This window comes from Bacillus rossius, chromosome 7 (genome assembly GCF_032445375.1).
Source record: "Bacillus rossius redtenbacheri isolate Brsri chromosome 7, Brsri_v3, whole genome shotgun sequence".
NCBI lineage: Eukaryota > Metazoa > Arthropoda > Insecta > Phasmatodea > Bacillidae > Bacillus > Bacillus rossius.
Genome location: NC_086335.1, coordinates 63,758,739 through 63,776,464, shown reverse-complemented (window position 1 = coordinate 63,776,464; position 17,726 = coordinate 63,758,739). Strand labels below are relative to the sequence as shown.

At 35.3% G+C, this 17,726-nt stretch overlaps 1 protein-coding gene across 4 annotated transcripts in view; it reads right to left on the bottom strand.

Moving 5' to 3' along the window:
* The window catches only part of LOC134534210 (cullin-3), a 33,684-nt gene that overhangs the window by 13,333 nt on the left and 2,625 nt on the right, over positions 1-17,726 (bottom strand). For all 4 annotated transcript variants that reach the window (XM_063372467.1, XM_063372466.1, XM_063372465.1 and 1 more), the window contains exons 3-7: positions 11,172-11,369; positions 7,708-7,893; positions 6,843-7,046; positions 4,760-4,939; positions 1,897-2,091 (exon numbers count right to left, since the gene is read on the bottom strand). In XM_063372467.1, the coding sequence (XP_063228537.1) occupies positions 1,897-2,091; positions 4,760-4,939; positions 6,843-7,046; positions 7,708-7,893; positions 11,172-11,369 (963 nt within the window). The remainder of the gene's footprint in view (positions 1-1,896; positions 2,092-4,759; positions 4,940-6,842; positions 7,047-7,707; positions 7,894-11,171; positions 11,370-17,726) is intronic.

The following is a 17,726-nucleotide window of genomic DNA, read 5'->3' as shown; positions in this document are numbered from 1 at the left end:
TTTTTCCTTCGACATGGCTGGTGAGAGCTCTTCGAGCCATATTGCCGAGTTGAATACTTTTGTAGCACAAAGTGCAGTATGCAGAAATTATGTTTTTAGCAGAGGGTTTGATATGCTGAAACTGTGACTCCTTGAGCCAATTCTCCTTAAAAGTAGTTTTCTTCGACATCTCTAAGCTAAAAAAAAAAGTACATATTAAAATTTTCGGTAAATATGTAGTTGGGCGGTATTTGCGGGAAAAAAATGTTAAAAATCCGAAAATAATTTTATTCTATGCTCTTTAACTTCCTCTTTTCATAAAACCCGGCGGAGATAAGAAATTCCAAATACTTTAGGAGATATTGCCGTTCTTATTTTGTAATACAAGACCTGTGCAATCAATCGACCGCCGCAATTTTTTTATTTTGCCGTGTGTTCGTGAATGCCTAATTAATTAAAATGGTCGATTAGGTCAAGTCAGTTACATTATAAATACTTTCAAACTAAGCGGACATTAAAAATAATGAGAATTAAATTTTAATGGCTGTTTAGTTTTAAAGTATTTATAATGTAACTGACCTGACCAAACAAACCGGGACAAAGGATGAACAGTAGGAACTCACGTAATTTTTTTTTACTTATTACTTGCGCAACAATATCCAAATAACAAATAAAACATTAAAATTTGAAACGTTAAAAACTCACTTGTTAGAGGCGGGTACAATTCCTTTGCCATTTGATGTAGTCGTTCACCTATGCCGCGAAAAAAAAATATCATACTCGTAAACAAGAAACAATGGTTATGGCCGCATGAATGCACAGGTATTGTGATGAAAATTATAAAAATTTGATATTTCCTAAAGTATTTGGAATTTCTTATCTCCGCCGGGTTTAATGAAAAGCGGAAGTTAAAGAGCATATAATAAAAGTATTTTCGGATTTTTAACATTTTTCTTTTCGCAAATACCGCCCAACTACATATTTACCCAAATTCACACCTAGCAATATAACGGGCCTACTTAGAGAATTACAACATGCAATACTCTTACAATCTTACAATGTTAACTAACGATTCTGGGGGAAAACATGTTCAGTTATGCATATTTTTTTATACACAATGTGTCACGCAACAGAACTCACGTATTATAACGGTTGAAAAAAAAGTAATTAAAAAAATAGGTAGAAAAAATGCAAAAACATAACCGCACACAAAAGCCACGTGTTTTCGTATCAGCTTGGCAGTTTTCAAAATGAGAATTGGTATTGCCTCTTTATCAAAATGCACTTTATTTTCTTATGATCGCATCAAAAACTAACTTCACCTGAAACAACGCCTTTAAATTCACGTAATAAGCTTTGTACTCACCTTATTCCACGTGAAAATAGCCTTCAAAAGATAAACGACGCCATGCCCGTTCTGTAGTTCACTGCATGGAACGGAACATAATACAAATTAAAAAGGAGTAAAACACGAACAAATGAAGTCCAGGGTTCGCTAGTGAACGAACGAGTGCCTGGATTGGCCAGAAGTTATGGTGGGTGGTTGTAACAGCCTATTGCAACGGACAATCGTAGACCATATAAAAAAAAAGTTGCAGTTGCCGTGTGCCTTAAGCAGCAGCCTTTTAGCGGAGTCATTCGGTAGCAGTACGAGCGCATCAAAACAAAGCTTTGTTTGAATTATACGCAACTTTAAAATTTCCAGAATTCGTAGAATTTTCCCTGACATTTCTCGGTTTTCTAGTCCTGTAGCAACCATGCTAAATAACACCAAAAAGTGAATTGTTACCTTTTACCGTCCGTATGTATTAGATGAGTTTTCCAGTTTTCCCCTCTGTTCCCCCCTGGAAAGAGAGTGTGTGTGCGCGCATCTGCCGCCGACGAAAGGGGAGGGGGGCCGAGCAAGGGGCTGCCAACCTGCACGAAGGTGATGGCGTTGGTGCCGCCCTCCTCCTCCTGCACCAGGGAGCGGCCCTGCTCCTTCAGGTACTGGCTCACGCATTCCGACATGGTCTTGAGGCCGCCCGCCACGCGGTTGAACAGCTTGTACATGCAGGCCAGGTCGTCCGTCTTCCGGTTCTTCAGCATGTGCACCACGCCCGAATTCTCCATCTGCGGGCACGCACGCACACGCCACATTCCAGTGTTACTGTCCTACACTGTCTCCATTCGTAAAAAAATAGTCTGTCATTCAATAAATAATCGCACTGCCAAAGTAATAGAGCCGCATCTCAAAAAAAATGTGAAACTTGAGTTGAGATCGCCAATGGAAACAACATCTGCCAATCTTACCAATGTAATAAGGCCATACGTGAATTTTGAAAAATAACGGTCAAAACACGATCCACATTTCAGTGTTACTGTCCTACACTGTCTCCATTCGTAACAACAGTCTGTTATTCAATAAATATCGCACTGTCAAAGTAATGGAGCCGCATCTCAAAAAAAAAAGTGAAACTTGAGTTGAGATCGCCAATGGAAACATCTGCCAATCTTCTTAACAACGTAACAAGGCCATGCCTGAATTTTGAAATAAATAACGGTCAAAACACGATGTTGCAATGGACGCAAGTCTGAAATTTAACCATGTTATTGCAGTAATATAGCCTCCTGATTAATTGCATTAAAAGTTTCTACTTTTGACATGTGGCCGTATTACTTTGACAGTACGATATGATACTTTTTTCACAAAAAAAAAGATCTCATTTTGACTAACACATGGTCCACTTACACAATTAAATCATTAGTAATAAAAACTAATAAGTATATCTAAAACAGAACTACACGGGGGAAAGGGGGGGGGGGGGGGAGATTGACAAACATTTGTTTGTTTGAAAACTGTTCCTAAGTCATTAATGAAAAAATGTATTACTAATGAGATGCCAGATCAAACGAAATTTTTTTTTTCCACTCCCCTTAGTCCGTGCATTTAGGTACAAAATTCATGCTAAAATTCATTGAATTTAATATTTTAAAAGATTAGGGTTTTGTAATCTGAGTTGAGTCCTGATTAAATATGCTGATTAATTTCATGATTTTTTTGTAGCATTTTGGTGCTTTTTGGTAAGTTAACTCGCATTTCGGCATTATATGGTGTATTCACATGGTTTTCAGGGTTATTTTGCCTTTGTTGCAATTCACCATATAATCTTGTCCCTAGCTATAATGCTATAAGTAAACACAATGATTATTATCATTGGCATAAATACTTTTAGCTTCGCATTATATTAAAAGAGAGAGAGACTATAAAGTATGTTAATACTACACCACTTCTTACCTTCACATGAAGTAAATTTATAATTAGAGAAATTATTTCAAAACACATAAATTAAAATGTAAATTTTAATCAAAAAATACTGTGAATTTTTTCAAAGGTTTGATTTAAATCCATACAGAAAATTAACCATGTAACAGAACAGCCTACAATGCTGCCTAAGGTGGTGACTGCTTCCAAATTAAGGGCACAATTTGACGAGGACTTACAGGAGGTCTATTACCACTCCTGTTATCAGTTATAATTTGAAGTGAATAGGAACTAACAAATTGAAAATTAAAAAAATGGAATGAATTAGAGAGAAATGACTATGAATCAGCTCTGAAAAATACAAGTAATTTGAAGGGAAGAAGAAACTATGGCAACCTCTAGTTCAAATAACTGATTAAGTTCTGTCTGATAAAAAGGAACAATAAAAGTAAAATTGTAATCATTATTAAAATTTAAGATACGTAGTAAATGATAGCTACAAAACCCCAGTGAACCAATTTCCAAACTTTTTTGAAACCTTTTAATAAAAATTTTTAACAGGTTTTTTTTTTTATCAAAAGACGATTTTTAAATCTATTTACAAAACCAAAATCAAACATTAGCAAATGCATTATGAAATTTTTTACAAATTTCAGGATTATACAACAGATTTTCAAGTTAAAAAAGATAAAACATTTTTCAGTAATAATTTCCACATGTGAATATAAGCTAATGAGAGGCATCAAAAAATAAAATTTAAATTTGCAAAAGGCTACTGGAAATTAAAGTTTTGTGATTCCCATCTAGCTGTTACTTAATTTAGGTACATTTTCATGACTTTCCTCACCAGTCCTTCAGTTTCCTTACATTTTTGTGACTTTTCGGACTTTCATGACCTGTAGACATTCTAGTAGTATTATTCACAAAAAAAAGATAATAGAATGGAGTTTGAAAGCTAACATACACAGCTCTTTCTTTCATGTGCCTTATAATAAAGGTAAAAACTGGACACAACCCTGTAGCCACTATTTATCATCCCTAAAGCTAGCCACTCTAAAAAAAAAACTCAACCATGTTATCCAGCAAAGACACTAAACCACAAGAGCTGAAAGCAAAGAAATTTTTTTTTTTTAGAAAACCTTGAAATGCAAATTTTAAGGCCACAATAATTAGGCACACAATTATTACAAACTTTAACCCTTTGAGGCACACAGAAATATATTAAAAATAAATTAGAATCTATTGTGTAACCTTTAGCTGACATTAATTAAATATGTTTTTATGGGCAAGGAAAAATTAAAGCTGCCAATGTTGCTCGTTCTTGTTAGGATCGCTAGATAGCAGCACAAGGCTTTCTCACGCTAGGTATTTCGGCAATACCACTGAAACAATCCTAATAGTACCATCTATTCAAAGTGGTACCATAGAAATACCACTGCAAGACAAAGGGTTAATTAAAGCAGTGGGAGTTTGTGACTACAAATGAGCAAAAAAACACGAAAACGGACAGGATCGGGGGTCGGTGGAAACGCGCACCTCGACGATCGTCGTCATGTGCTTCCGGATGAGCTCTTCCTCCACGACCTCCACTATCCGCGGCTCCGTCGACTCGTCCATGTAGTGCTTGGCCCGCTCCGCTTCCTCCTCTATCCTGGCCTCCACCTTCTTTATGTACATCGAGGCGCTGTTCTCCGCCAGGAACTTCTGGCTCTCCATCTGCCCGCACACGTCACACCCGCCGTTCCTCAGTCTCATCACAATCATCAAGGGACAGAGACAAGGACACACTGCCAAATGGCAGAAAACAAATATTTTTTTTATATCAATTACTTTAAAACCACAGCCGTTCCATATTCTCATCACAACCATCAAGGGACAGAGACAAACTTTTGTAAATAAGGACACACTGCCAAATGACAGAAAACAAATATTTTTTTATATCAATTACTTTAAAACCACAGCTGTTCCTTATTCTCATCACAACCATCAAGGGACAGAGACAAATTTTTGTAAATAAGGACACACTGCCAAATGACAGAAAACAAATATTTTTTTTATATCAATTACTTTAAAACCACAGCCGTTCCTTATTCTCATCACAACCATCAAGGGACAGAGACAAACTTTTGTAAATAAGGACACACTGCCAAATGACAGAAAACAAATATTTTTTTATATCAATTACTTTAAAACCACAGCTGTTCCTTATTCTCATCACAACCATCAAGGGACAGAGACAAATTTTTGTAAATAAGGACACACTGCCAAATGACAGAAAACAAATATTTTTTTATATCAATTACTTTAAAACCACAGCTGTTCCTTATTCTCATCACAACCATCAAGGGACAGAGACAAATTTTTGTAAATAAGGACACACTGCCAAATGACAGAAAACAAATATTTTTTTATATCAATTACTTTAAAACCACAGCTGTTCCTTATTCTCATCACAACCATCAAGGGACAGAGACAAATTTTTGTAAATAAGGACACACTGCCAAATGACAGAAAACAAATATTTTTTTTATATCAATTACTTTAAAACCACAGCCGTTCCTTATTCTCATCACAACCATCAAGGGACAGAGACAAACTCTTGTAAATAAGGACACACTGTCAATGACAGAAAACAAAATTTTTTTTATATCAATTACTTTAAAACCATCCTAAAAACACACACAATTATTTTTTTTTTATCTTTCTCAGGGTTCTTTTAATATCAGTACCTCGGAAAACAGTACTGAATGCTAAATGACAAATAAAAAAATCGGGAGTATATTTTGTTTCTTGATATTTAGGCCAGTAGAAATGAAGGTAAATGAGAAATCAAATTTTCTATTGTACATCAAGTCGTCTTTTCGTCTCAGTACAACTTCAGACTGGCAAATCAGGGCAACCCTTTGATTACACTCCTGAAACATAGCCCCAAACTTACACTTTAAGTTACTGTGAATTATAACAGAGCTAAGCGCCACTCACTAAAGGTCTTTGGGATCAAAATTAAGTATCTTGGTAAAAATTACTGTAGTTTCCAAAAAAAAAACAAGGTAAGCTTTACAGTGCAGAAAACTGAAAAAATAATTTTCACCTTTGTTTAAGGTGTAAGACGTAAGATGCCACTGGAACTTATCAACAAACTAAATGAGTGAGATCAGCAGTATAGAAAGAGACCATATAGCAAAATTACGCACGGACAGATGCAAGACACCAACACAGGAAGGGTTGCAGTGTAATTACTCTGTATTGGCAAGTAAGCGTTTACGATTATAAAAGAGGGTGAAAACTGAAGAGTTTTGTCTCGACCATGAGTGAAAGGACAAACCACTAGAGACGTGCATGTTAATACATATTCACAATTTTAACCACTGATATCTGACCTCAGAATGTAAAAAGATCAGAAATTACTATTTTCAACTATTGGTGGAGACTGAAAAATTTAAACACTCAACCAGTCAAAAAAACAGTAGAATATCTGTAATGGTGCTATGTTTAGAACTAGAACTTGTTTATAATTGTAACTGAACATCAATCATGCGACTAATAAACAGGTTTTCATCTCGGAGTTAGCAATGCTGGAGTGAAAGAACGAAAACCGGTATAGGTAAGGAACGCTCACCTTGTAGAACTCGGCGGACTGCAGCAGGAACGGCCGCTCAAAGTCCTCCTCGTACACAGACCTGCTGTTGATGCTCAGCAGGATGAGCATCTGGCAGGCGTTCTTCATTGCGATGCGGTCCACGATCACCCCTTCCCGCTCCTGCATCACCATGTCGAGCAGCGTGTCGCGCAGGTGGTCCCTGATGCAGCCGTACCTCACGATCTGCAACCCAGGGCCCCTGTCTCGGCACTCCCGTTATCACTCGCAGAGAAGCTCGTTTCAAATTTTTTTTCCTCAATACTACATAGCACAATTTTATTGAATGTCTTCTTATTAAGAATGAAAAACTGCTGCAAATAGTTTCTACTGTTAAATAATAATTAGTGTTTAGCATTAAATATATATTTTTTGTCAGAATTACTGCAAGTGTAATAATTAGAGACATACAAAATTCGCGGATTCATTTCGCGATAGGCTAGCATCAAAACAACTATACCTTCGTTACCGCTTCTGCGATTGGCCCACATTTTATCCGGGGAACTGTGAGCCAATGGGAAACACTAAACCAAGAAAGTGCCGAATTACGGACAGCCTAGTTGAGACGTCTCACGCGTCAGTAGCCAATGAACAGGTGTTATTTCCGCGAGTATTTAAAGGACTGTGGAGTCTATCCTAGAGGTCAATGAAATCCGCGAATTTTGCAGGTCTCTACTCTAGTAATAATACTGTAATAGAACTTATTTATGGTCTTAGAAAAAATCAACACATATTAAAATTTAAAAAAAACTATAATTCTTACGTTTAAAGACAGCACACAAAATAAGAGAGCATGTTTAATGTTAGCAAGCTGGCAACATGGCAGTCTAAACGCGAGCGTGCGAACCTGGTCCCTGAAGATGATGAGGCCCAGGTTGTACACGTTGTCCACATCGTTCTGCTGGACGTACACGCGGTCCATGTACATGAGGATGTCCCGGATCATCACCATCGAGGTCTGGTGGTCGTTCCACGCCTGGTTCAGAGTCTGCAGGAAGTTGTTGTGCAAGGCGTTGAGCACGTCTTCCCTCACCTGCGGCAACACACTCACGTGTTCAACATCTCGTCAGGCGCCAGGTCGCTCCACACAGTGACACATCGCGAGGCAGGACAAGGATGTTCGCGAAAGAACCCGCCTCGGCCTATCGAAAGTCATTTTGTCTGCTTACTTCTAAAAACCTCGTAACTCCATTTCAGTCAATTTTACAGGAGAACTTATGAGCCTTTGGAGCACGGTTTCGACCAACAAAGATACGAGGTTTTATCAGCACATGCACTATGAAAAAAAACCACACCAAACACATCCGGAATATAAAACTGGGAAAATCTGGACTTACGAGGTTTTAGAAGTAAGCCGACGATTTGCTTGGAGTGATTTCTGTAAATCATGGTGGCCAGAACGGGTTTCAATGCTGAGTGCTAAGGAACGTGAGCCCAATGTCTTAGTGTCTTAGTACTGCTCCACCTTCGATGCAGTCCAGCTCAGATACCTGAACAACTTCAATTTCTCCCTCCAAATGTTCTCTTTCAGGCACGAAACGTCGTGTGTTATTTTTGTGTTTGTCTTAGTCGTGACTTTTATCATGTGGTGTCTGCCTCATCCCTTAGGTGGTGCCTGCATGATTGTATATAGTTGGCGCTGCCTGCCTAGTGGGTGGTTCCTTCATGTATATAGTTGGTGTTGGCATATATATAATATAATGCCAGCTTTTTGCGTAGTGCCTAACCTATATGCAGTGCCCGTCTCATGTATATCTAGTTCTTTTTATTATTGTTAGTCTTGTCAATTAGTTTTATGTTTGTCATTAACTTGTCTCATTTTGTGCTGTGCCTCTAACATCAAAAGTTATGTATCTGTTGGTAGACATGTGACAAAAAAAAATTTTGAACGAGTCTTTCAGTACTTGCTAGTGATATGTAAACATGTAACCTCAGTAATGAGAAGATTAATGTGTTCTCATTTTACAAATTAACTTATAATATGAAACTCTGACAAAAAATTTAACATAGAATTCTTAAAAATAATGCTGAGCATGATACATATACTAAGAGTATTCATTAGAGAAAACAGGTAAAAATTTTTCCCCTTTTTAAAAATTACTATAATTCTGTTTAACAAGTTGGTAATAACCTTAACCGAACCGAACTGCAACCTAAGCTAAGTTAGGTTAGGTTAATTTTTTTTTCCTGCAATTTTTCTCAAAGTCTGTGCATTTGATTTGCTTCGGGTAGTCTTGGAACAGTTATGATGCAGTTTGTGCACTGGTGTAGGCAGGGTGGTTTAAAAGAACGAAAAGTAAAGTTAAAGTAATCGTCAAAATTTAATTTTTTTCTGAGATATTATTTTATATACACGTTTATAAGACTATTATATTTCACAATGTTATGATGGCCCAGCGGGTAAAGGCGTATGCTTTAGTTTAGAAAGTTAAGCACCAGTATGATTATTGGTACCTTGAAGAGTGACCAAGATATATATATAAACACACACACACACTTTAATGAATCCCACAGGTCAGCCTTTTCTTTCGAGATTTCTGAAACTCCCATGCAAACGCAGCACCATGATTACGCATTTCCAGTTCATATTCACGAAATTACTCCTAGAAAATGCAGTATAGAGCGCTAAGATGTTTACACATGAATAAAATATTTATAAAATGTCCTACTATGTGGTTAGTTGGAACAGGTGTAAGGCACACTAAGTTTGGGTTACAGTTTGTGCAGAAATTAATTAAGTACGGCTCTCATAATTCGATTCTAAAATGGTCACTTTAGCTGGACTCCGCTGTACCTCAATGTCGTCTCATTTGTTGTGGCTTTAAACAAAGCTAAGCAAGAGCACAAGCTGCAGAGAAATAATTACTGCAATTATTATTATGCTCTGCTCAAAGCATTTTGATATTTATGATACCTGAAACAATCATACATAAGCTCCAATTTCATTTTCCCATTCTAAAAATGCAAGTAAGATTGGTGTAATTTAGTTTTCAATACACTTATATTTATTTTTTATTACGAATCAGCTTCCATGCCCACCAAAGAGTTAAATTTTTTTACATTAGTCATCAGCAAAAATAATGATTACAAATTAAATTTGAGGGTAGGTCAAACAATTCCAGTTATTTAACAAACTATGTACAAACCCTACCAAATTACTATTATTGGTGACATGTACATGAAAAAAAAGAAGAAAAAAGGAGCATTGGCCTTTGTCTTTGCATGTACTGTGCAATAGGTTTCATGAACAAAATAAAACTAGAGTACCTTTTCAGCGACTTTTGAATTTTAAGTTAAAAATGGAATTGGATAGGTACCTGGAAAAAGAAGCTACTTGTTAAAAAGGAATAATTTCAGGGTCATTGTTTCGCGTCATTTTTAGATTAAAATAATGCCTACTCTAAAACGCATCTAAAAAAAATGTGCAATAATCATTAACATCGCTGATGACTGCGTGATCTATGAAACTGTGGGGGAAGCAGCACATCTGCAGGATGACTTGAAGAAGCTGGAAGTTTGGTCGAGGACAAATGGAATGGGGATAAATATCAACAAAACAAAGGTGGTCAGATTCACAGAGGAGAAAGGTCATTAAGCAAATACATAGTTGTAAGGGGCAAGAGATGCAGGAGGTAGGGGAATACCAGTACCTGGTAGTAACCCTACAGAGTGACCCAGGTTGGGGAAAGCAGGTAGAAGGGGAGGAGGGGGCTGGGACTGATTGCTAGGACACTGAAAGGGGACAGGAGGAGAGTAAAGGAGAAGGCGCATACAATGTTGGCGAGGCCAATTCTTGAATGTGGAGCGGCAATTTAGGACCCATGCCTACGAATAGAAATTAAGGAACTGGAAAGGGTACAACGTTGAGTGGCTAAATGGGCGATGGTATGTGGAGTAGGAGGGAAGGGACGAAGGATCAGATGCATAGGCCATCTGTGATGATGAAGGAGCTGAGGTGGGAGACACTACACAGGAGGAGGAAAGTTAGAGAGATTGGTGAAGTTTTCTTAGGGTGACAAGGGGCGAGGGGATGCTGGGAGACAGGTTGAACAAAGGGGTTAATAGAGTGAGGAGGGATCATGGGTGGAAGATTCAGAGAGAGTGGAGAAGAATAGAAAGAGGAAGGCAAGTGTATTCCTGGTGAGGTCAGGGCGGTATGGAATAGGATTGAGGGAAAGCTACTGGATGTGAGAAGAGGAAAGGATTTGAGAAAGAGGATTTAGAAATTGGGCGAATGGGGGCGGAAACCCAATCAATCAAAAAGAATTCTCCCATAATAATGTAGCTAAAAACTGTTGCACGTGACCATACCTTATGTTCCAAGTGATTCATGACGACTTCCTTCAGGCCACTGTACAGTCGTTCACCATGCTTGTGCAACACCATTGTGTAAGCATTCCTGTACAGTTCTTCAAAGCTAAGTCCTGAGTTGTTCTTTTTCTGAATCTCTTGGATTGCTGTCTTCAGTAATGCCCATATGCTTTCCACATACTTCTCATCCATTGTCATCTGCAAACAAAAATGTATCAGAAATATGAAAAGATTTCTGGTGCTGGAATAAATTTAAATAGGATACTAAAGAAATAGTCCAATCATTATGGAATATTCTCATTAAAATATAAATACATGTTTTTTTGTTAACTAAGGTAATTTGTTCGTGAGATTTAATATTAAATTATATCAATATTTTCAATTTTGAGCAGAAAATTTATAAATGGTAAGTTGGTAAATTCAATTTTTTTTCTTTTTTTTTTTCTTTTGGTTGTTCACATACTCCGGACTAAAGAAATAAGAAAAGTTACCTCCCTGTTCTTATATAAAATGTCAAAAGTGAATTAAATAAAACTGGACAGAGTAAAATATGACTATGCATTAAAATGTATTCAAGAAATATAACTTCAACATTGGCTGTAGTACAGACTATGTATTACAAAAATAAGGTATTGATAAAGCAAAATTTAAAATGTTTGGTAAGTCTATCAGTGTCAAAAGCAATGCTTAATGCAACATTAAATTATTTTTTTAAATTCTAATATAGTAATTTGTGTTTCTATCATTTGAACAAAAGTTTTTTAATGTTGTTATAATGTACAAAAAATGTGAAAATGGAAAAAAAAAATTATAGGTACAAATTATGCATAAATATTAACTATGAATAAAATTTATGAAATCAAAACAATAGGTCTAAATTATGTATTTTTAAATTAAATAAATTAAAAAATACCACAACTTTGCCTTGCTCTAAGTTAGAGCACCAAAATGAAAAAAATTAAAAAATGCACAGTAAAATTTAAAAAATAAAAGTCTTAAGATTATCACACAGGTGCTCCAAACACCAACAACATATACTTGCATCTTGCTGATACGGCTGCAAGTGGTACAAGATGCTTGGGTGAAGTGACTGCCATTTTCGACTGCTGCTATGTTCTCCACCGCTCATCGCTCATCAACACAGCATGGGGACTTAAGTACTAAAATTTGTTGCTAACCACACCTCAGCCATTTACAAGGAAACAATTCAGAACTTGATATTTCTAGATTCCATAGATGAGTTTCCCCAAGAAATGAATACTGAATGTGTTAAAAAAAAACTACTTTTTCCAACTACAAAGAAAATACGCACAATCCAAAGAGAAATTAATATAATAACTAATAATGGAATGATGCAAAGATATTGTCAGTTCCCTAGTTAAGAATTTACACCAGTTGGACGGCCTTAGAATTTGTGGCCTCTGACAAAATGTTAATCAGTAATTTCCCATAGTGTCATAGTTTTCTTCGTGGGACTTACCTTAGGAATTTTTTTTATTTATAATTTTATGTTTACACACATGTACTGCCAATACCATTTTGCTGCTTATTATAAAAAAAACTATAGTAAACTATACTTAATTATTAAAAAATAGTTTAATTTTACCATGAAAACCTGAGTCATTTTAGTCATCCAAACATGTGAATAATTAAAACACATCTCACAGTTATGTAACATATACATTTAGTATAAATTAATATTTAATGTAAAATATACACAATCAGGATGAAAGGATGAAATCCTTATGTGAATAATTTCTTTACTTTAGCCATTCATTTATTTTTATGCAACAAAAACACCTGCTGTTTGTGAAAAGTTGTTAATGAAGCTTTTCTAGTGTTCTGAACAGGTTTCACAAAGAAAATAAAAATTATGGTAGATGAAAAATATAAACTTCAATGATTTACAACTGGACATTAGTAGTTGGGAGTTAAAACTTCTAGATAAGGAAGATGCAAAATTGCAATGATGCACACATTTTACTATTGTCTATCCCATGAACCACTCCACTCCAGTTTCACGTGAGGCATTAAGCTGTCATTCCACACTAATTATTCCTTTAAATAAAATTAATTACCTATACCTGTATTTTTTTCAGCAATGAAGGAAGAAATTTCAGCAGTTAACACAAAAACCTTGATAAAGTTAGCTGTCAAAAACTGCAATCATTCGTAGGTATATTATGTTGAACACAAACACACACACACATTGAAGTAAAATTTGTAAATGATTCAACACAGAATTTTTTTGTTGTACATTACAGCAAAATTTAGTGGCAAAAGGAGAGAACGATATTACAGAGAAAGTAAACTCCTAATTGCTGAAAACAAATACATAATGTGTATATGTGAACAACATTTATGATTTGAAGGTGCTGAAAGTAGGCCCATTAGTTTACTTGACATATTACTTGCACACAGTAGGAAGGGTTGACCTTCACAGTTCTTGTACGCAGAAAAACAGAATCTGATCAAAGAACCTGTTTTTATATGAAGCTGTCACTTGCACAGTGTATTTCAAGTGCAATAAATTTGGGCAGATCTAAGAAAAGGATGCACCTCATATGTAGCCTTCTCCACAGCTGTTCTGTTGATAAACTATAAATTTTTATAAACTATGAGTGCCGCAGAAGCTTTAGCGAAGCAAACCTCGCCAAAATTATAGAATGCTGCATTCAACAAATAATGTGCATAAACACTGCAGTTATTGCCATCTCTGAATCTATCCAACATGGATGTGAAACATCTGAAAATATTTTTGGTCACTCTCGCACAAAGAAAACAAGTACTGATAACCTTTAAAAATGATGGTAAGTTGAAGAAATTTAAAGGAACAGCTAAAATATTTTTGTTAATAAATAAATAATCATAAAAAAATAATGTACTGATGAAAATATAGTTCAACACAGCATATTTAATGTGCTAGCAACTATATTCACACAAGGGAGAAAAGCTTACAATGTAATCTTTAATGATAAATATTTTACTTAACTAATATAGGCTTAGCTTCACCCATCATTTACCCTCCCTTAAAAATTATTTTGTAAAAAATATTTGAAACAGTCTATTGAAGTTAAAGGGGAGAGATAAAAATCTGAATATTTGCCATCTTGGATTCAACATCTTTAATGCCATAACAATTTTTTATTATTTAATTTAAACATTTTTCTTCATTAAAGCATAATATACAACTTAATGGAATGCCTGAAGTTAATAATGACTATATGACACAAATAGTTTTTCTTGTGCAGTCATTGGAGTTAAGTATTTATTTCATTCCCGGAAATGACTATGACTGTAATAATACTATCAACAGACACCGTGCTATTGTCTTTAAAAGTCTCCACGAGCGATTTATGCATTAATGAAGGCAAATTTGGAACATTAAACAATAAAATCTCTGCCCCGTAAGTTACAGGCATTACCCGCTATGGAAACTTCTAGTGTGTGACCACCAACTGATGAATTATTTTCAGGAAATATGTTTGAATGTATAGAGTAATGAATAGAATGTATAGCTCACAGACAATGGATAAGGGCAGAAAAGTTTACACAAAAAGAAAAAGCATTTAAGGTTTGATGTGGTGTGACGAAAATAATGACAAGAGTCAAAATATAGAAAGAAAAAAACACACAATAAAGGCACATTAAATGATTGAGGAAGAAATAAAAAAAAAACAGCACATATATATAAAGCTAATAGGAATAAAGTGAAGTAACCAATAGTTAAAAATAAAGATTATAAAAGTAATATTATCAACTAGTAAGAAATTTTGTATTAAGTTCAGCTAATTAATAAGGCTGTGGATCCTGTTATGAAATGACATCTACTACAAAAATGATCAATTTGACTTCTGCTGCTTACAAGCATAAAGTAAGGTCTTTTTTTTATCAGCTATACCACATAGTTATTGAGTAACTAACCTTATCAAATTAAAACAACAAGTTATCATAAACATGTGGCAATAAACAGGATGTGCAGATTATAACAGCCACTTCCTGGGGTTCGGAACCTCACAAACCTAGCACCACCATCCTACCGACATTCAATTTGTAAAAATTATACCATAAAATTACTACACAAATCCATACACGAGAGGGCATGGGCTAAGTTGCTAATATTCTTCTGGCACATTTATGGGCAGGCCTTTTTTTTTTATCTCAGAACATATTATTTTTGTTTATGTGTATATGATTGTACTTAAATGTGTATTCATAATGTTTAATATTCTTGACGAGTCCTATACGACATGTACAATATAATTGAATATTTTTGTAGTCGACTTGGACAATAAAACTACTATACTATAATACTGGAATCTCATTCCAGCATCATTTTCAGTATTTTATAATCTGTTTTTATTTATTTAAGGGAACCAAACTTTGCACACCAATAACCTGTGATTCTGTAAACCCCAGCCCAGGGCATTGGCTATCTTCTGGATGGAAAAGTGTGAATGAGAAACACTATCACCAAAATACAAGTAGGCTTACTTACTTTGTTCAAAAAGAAAAAATTACAGTATTATCAAATCAGAAATTACCTCTTTAACACATTTCACAAAAAAAAAAAAAATGAGATCAAGTCTTTCCATACTTGCCAGTGATGGCAAATTCTAGCCTCTGAGAGGAGCAAATTCAAGTGTTCGCAGGCTGCAAATAAACTTATTATATGAAACATAGAATTCTTTTAAATAATTCAGTGTGCTATAAATATGTGCAAATTGTGTTTCGAACTACATTTCTTAAGATGAATCATATGTAGTTTCTGTACCTGCAGCTAGAATTCGCTGCCAGAGCAGCTACGTAAACTATCGAATCATTCCATTTGCAGAGTGAAAGGTTAAACAATATAATTAAACTCCGATAAAAATTAAAAAGACTTGAAAAAATAATAAACCCCGGCTTTGTACTGGTTTTATGAAAACAAATTTTATTAAAATACTGCCCATTTTGTTAAAATTAATTGAACAGTTAATACTATCAAATTTCCCATTAACTTTGTGAATTCTGGTTTGCACCATCTGACACAGATGGCAGCACCATGTTTATACATTTCTGTTACATGCAACTTCTGTTCCATTCACGCAAACACTCCTACTGAGAGCTAAGATGTTGACAAGTTAAAAAAAAAACTAGTGTTGCTGTTTTCACAAGTAGGGCCTAAAACATAGTGTATTAACCAAACTCTAATTTTCTTTTTTTAATCCATAAGGAAGACACTTATCCAAACACAAGTTATCAATTTTAAGAATTAATTTGAAATTTTCTCTAACTCTCATCTTTTTTTTGAGGAAAGGCCACTTTTGAGTTCAAAAATCTGATACCGAACGTATGATTTCCATAACCTTTTCACTAAAGAAAAATATAGCCTAAGCAGGTCATGAGACAACCTATTCACGTAAGCAAACCTGTCCATGCTCAGAATACTCATATGTGCACTTCAGTCATCCGGCCCACTTGGAGGGCAGACACACACACAGCCTGTGGTAATGAAATATTTATCCATCTCTAAGACTTGACTAGAATTATGGGGATTCACTACGATGGGAGTTCTGAAGACGTGTTTGCAGACAGTGAACACTTGCTTCACCAGTTATCGTCACTTGTTTCTGTTTTGGAAAACTATTGTGTTTGTTTCGTATTTTCGTTTCGTCGTGTTTTTGTTTCATTTCAACTGATGTGCTGAATTTTTTTTTTGGTTCAATATTTTTGTGCTGTCATCATTTGTGGTTTTTTTTTCGTTCTCTTAGTCGAATTTTCTTTGTTTTTCTTTGTTTGTTGACCATATTCCTGTTATGGAATATTATGTGGTGTTTATATCCTGTTGACAACAGCAATTTTTTGATTAATTTGTGTTTTTGTCTTTTGGGTTTTTTGTATTTTTCTTCTACAGACATACATGTGCTTAGCAATGGCATATGTCCAAAATCTTACATCAAGTCATGCACTCCCATTGCACAAATCTTTCAAAGATAACATCTTGGATAACAGGAGAGATAGAGAGGTTTCACATTGTACAATTAGGCATGGAGGCTTTTAAGTGACGGGACCCGCTCATAATAGAAGGTCCCTTCCCGTACTGCTACGGGATATGGAAGGGTACAATAATACATTTATAAATGAGTAGCTGTGGACTACTCGTATAAAAAAGAAAATCAATAGAGTTATGTCCCTATCTAGCTGTTTTACCCTTCACCCCCCACCCTCCAGCATTATCTCACACCCAATTTCACACAGCTAACCAGTATTTTGCTATGTTTCAAGTTTCTCTTACTGAAACACCTGAGAAAATACAAAAAAAATACTCTACGAGAGACCAAAAATCTATATAAATTAATTAATTCTTAGCAGTTTGAATAAGGATGGAAACACAGATCGTTGAACCATGATTGACCAGTCCATTATGAACTAGTCTCCACCATTCTTTAAATAGATAATTATAAGGTACACGGTACTATGCATACTTTTATTAATTCATTGTTATGAAATTTTATTTCAGAGAGATTTCAGTAATATATTAGCTATTATACCAAGTGAGATGTTCACTTAATT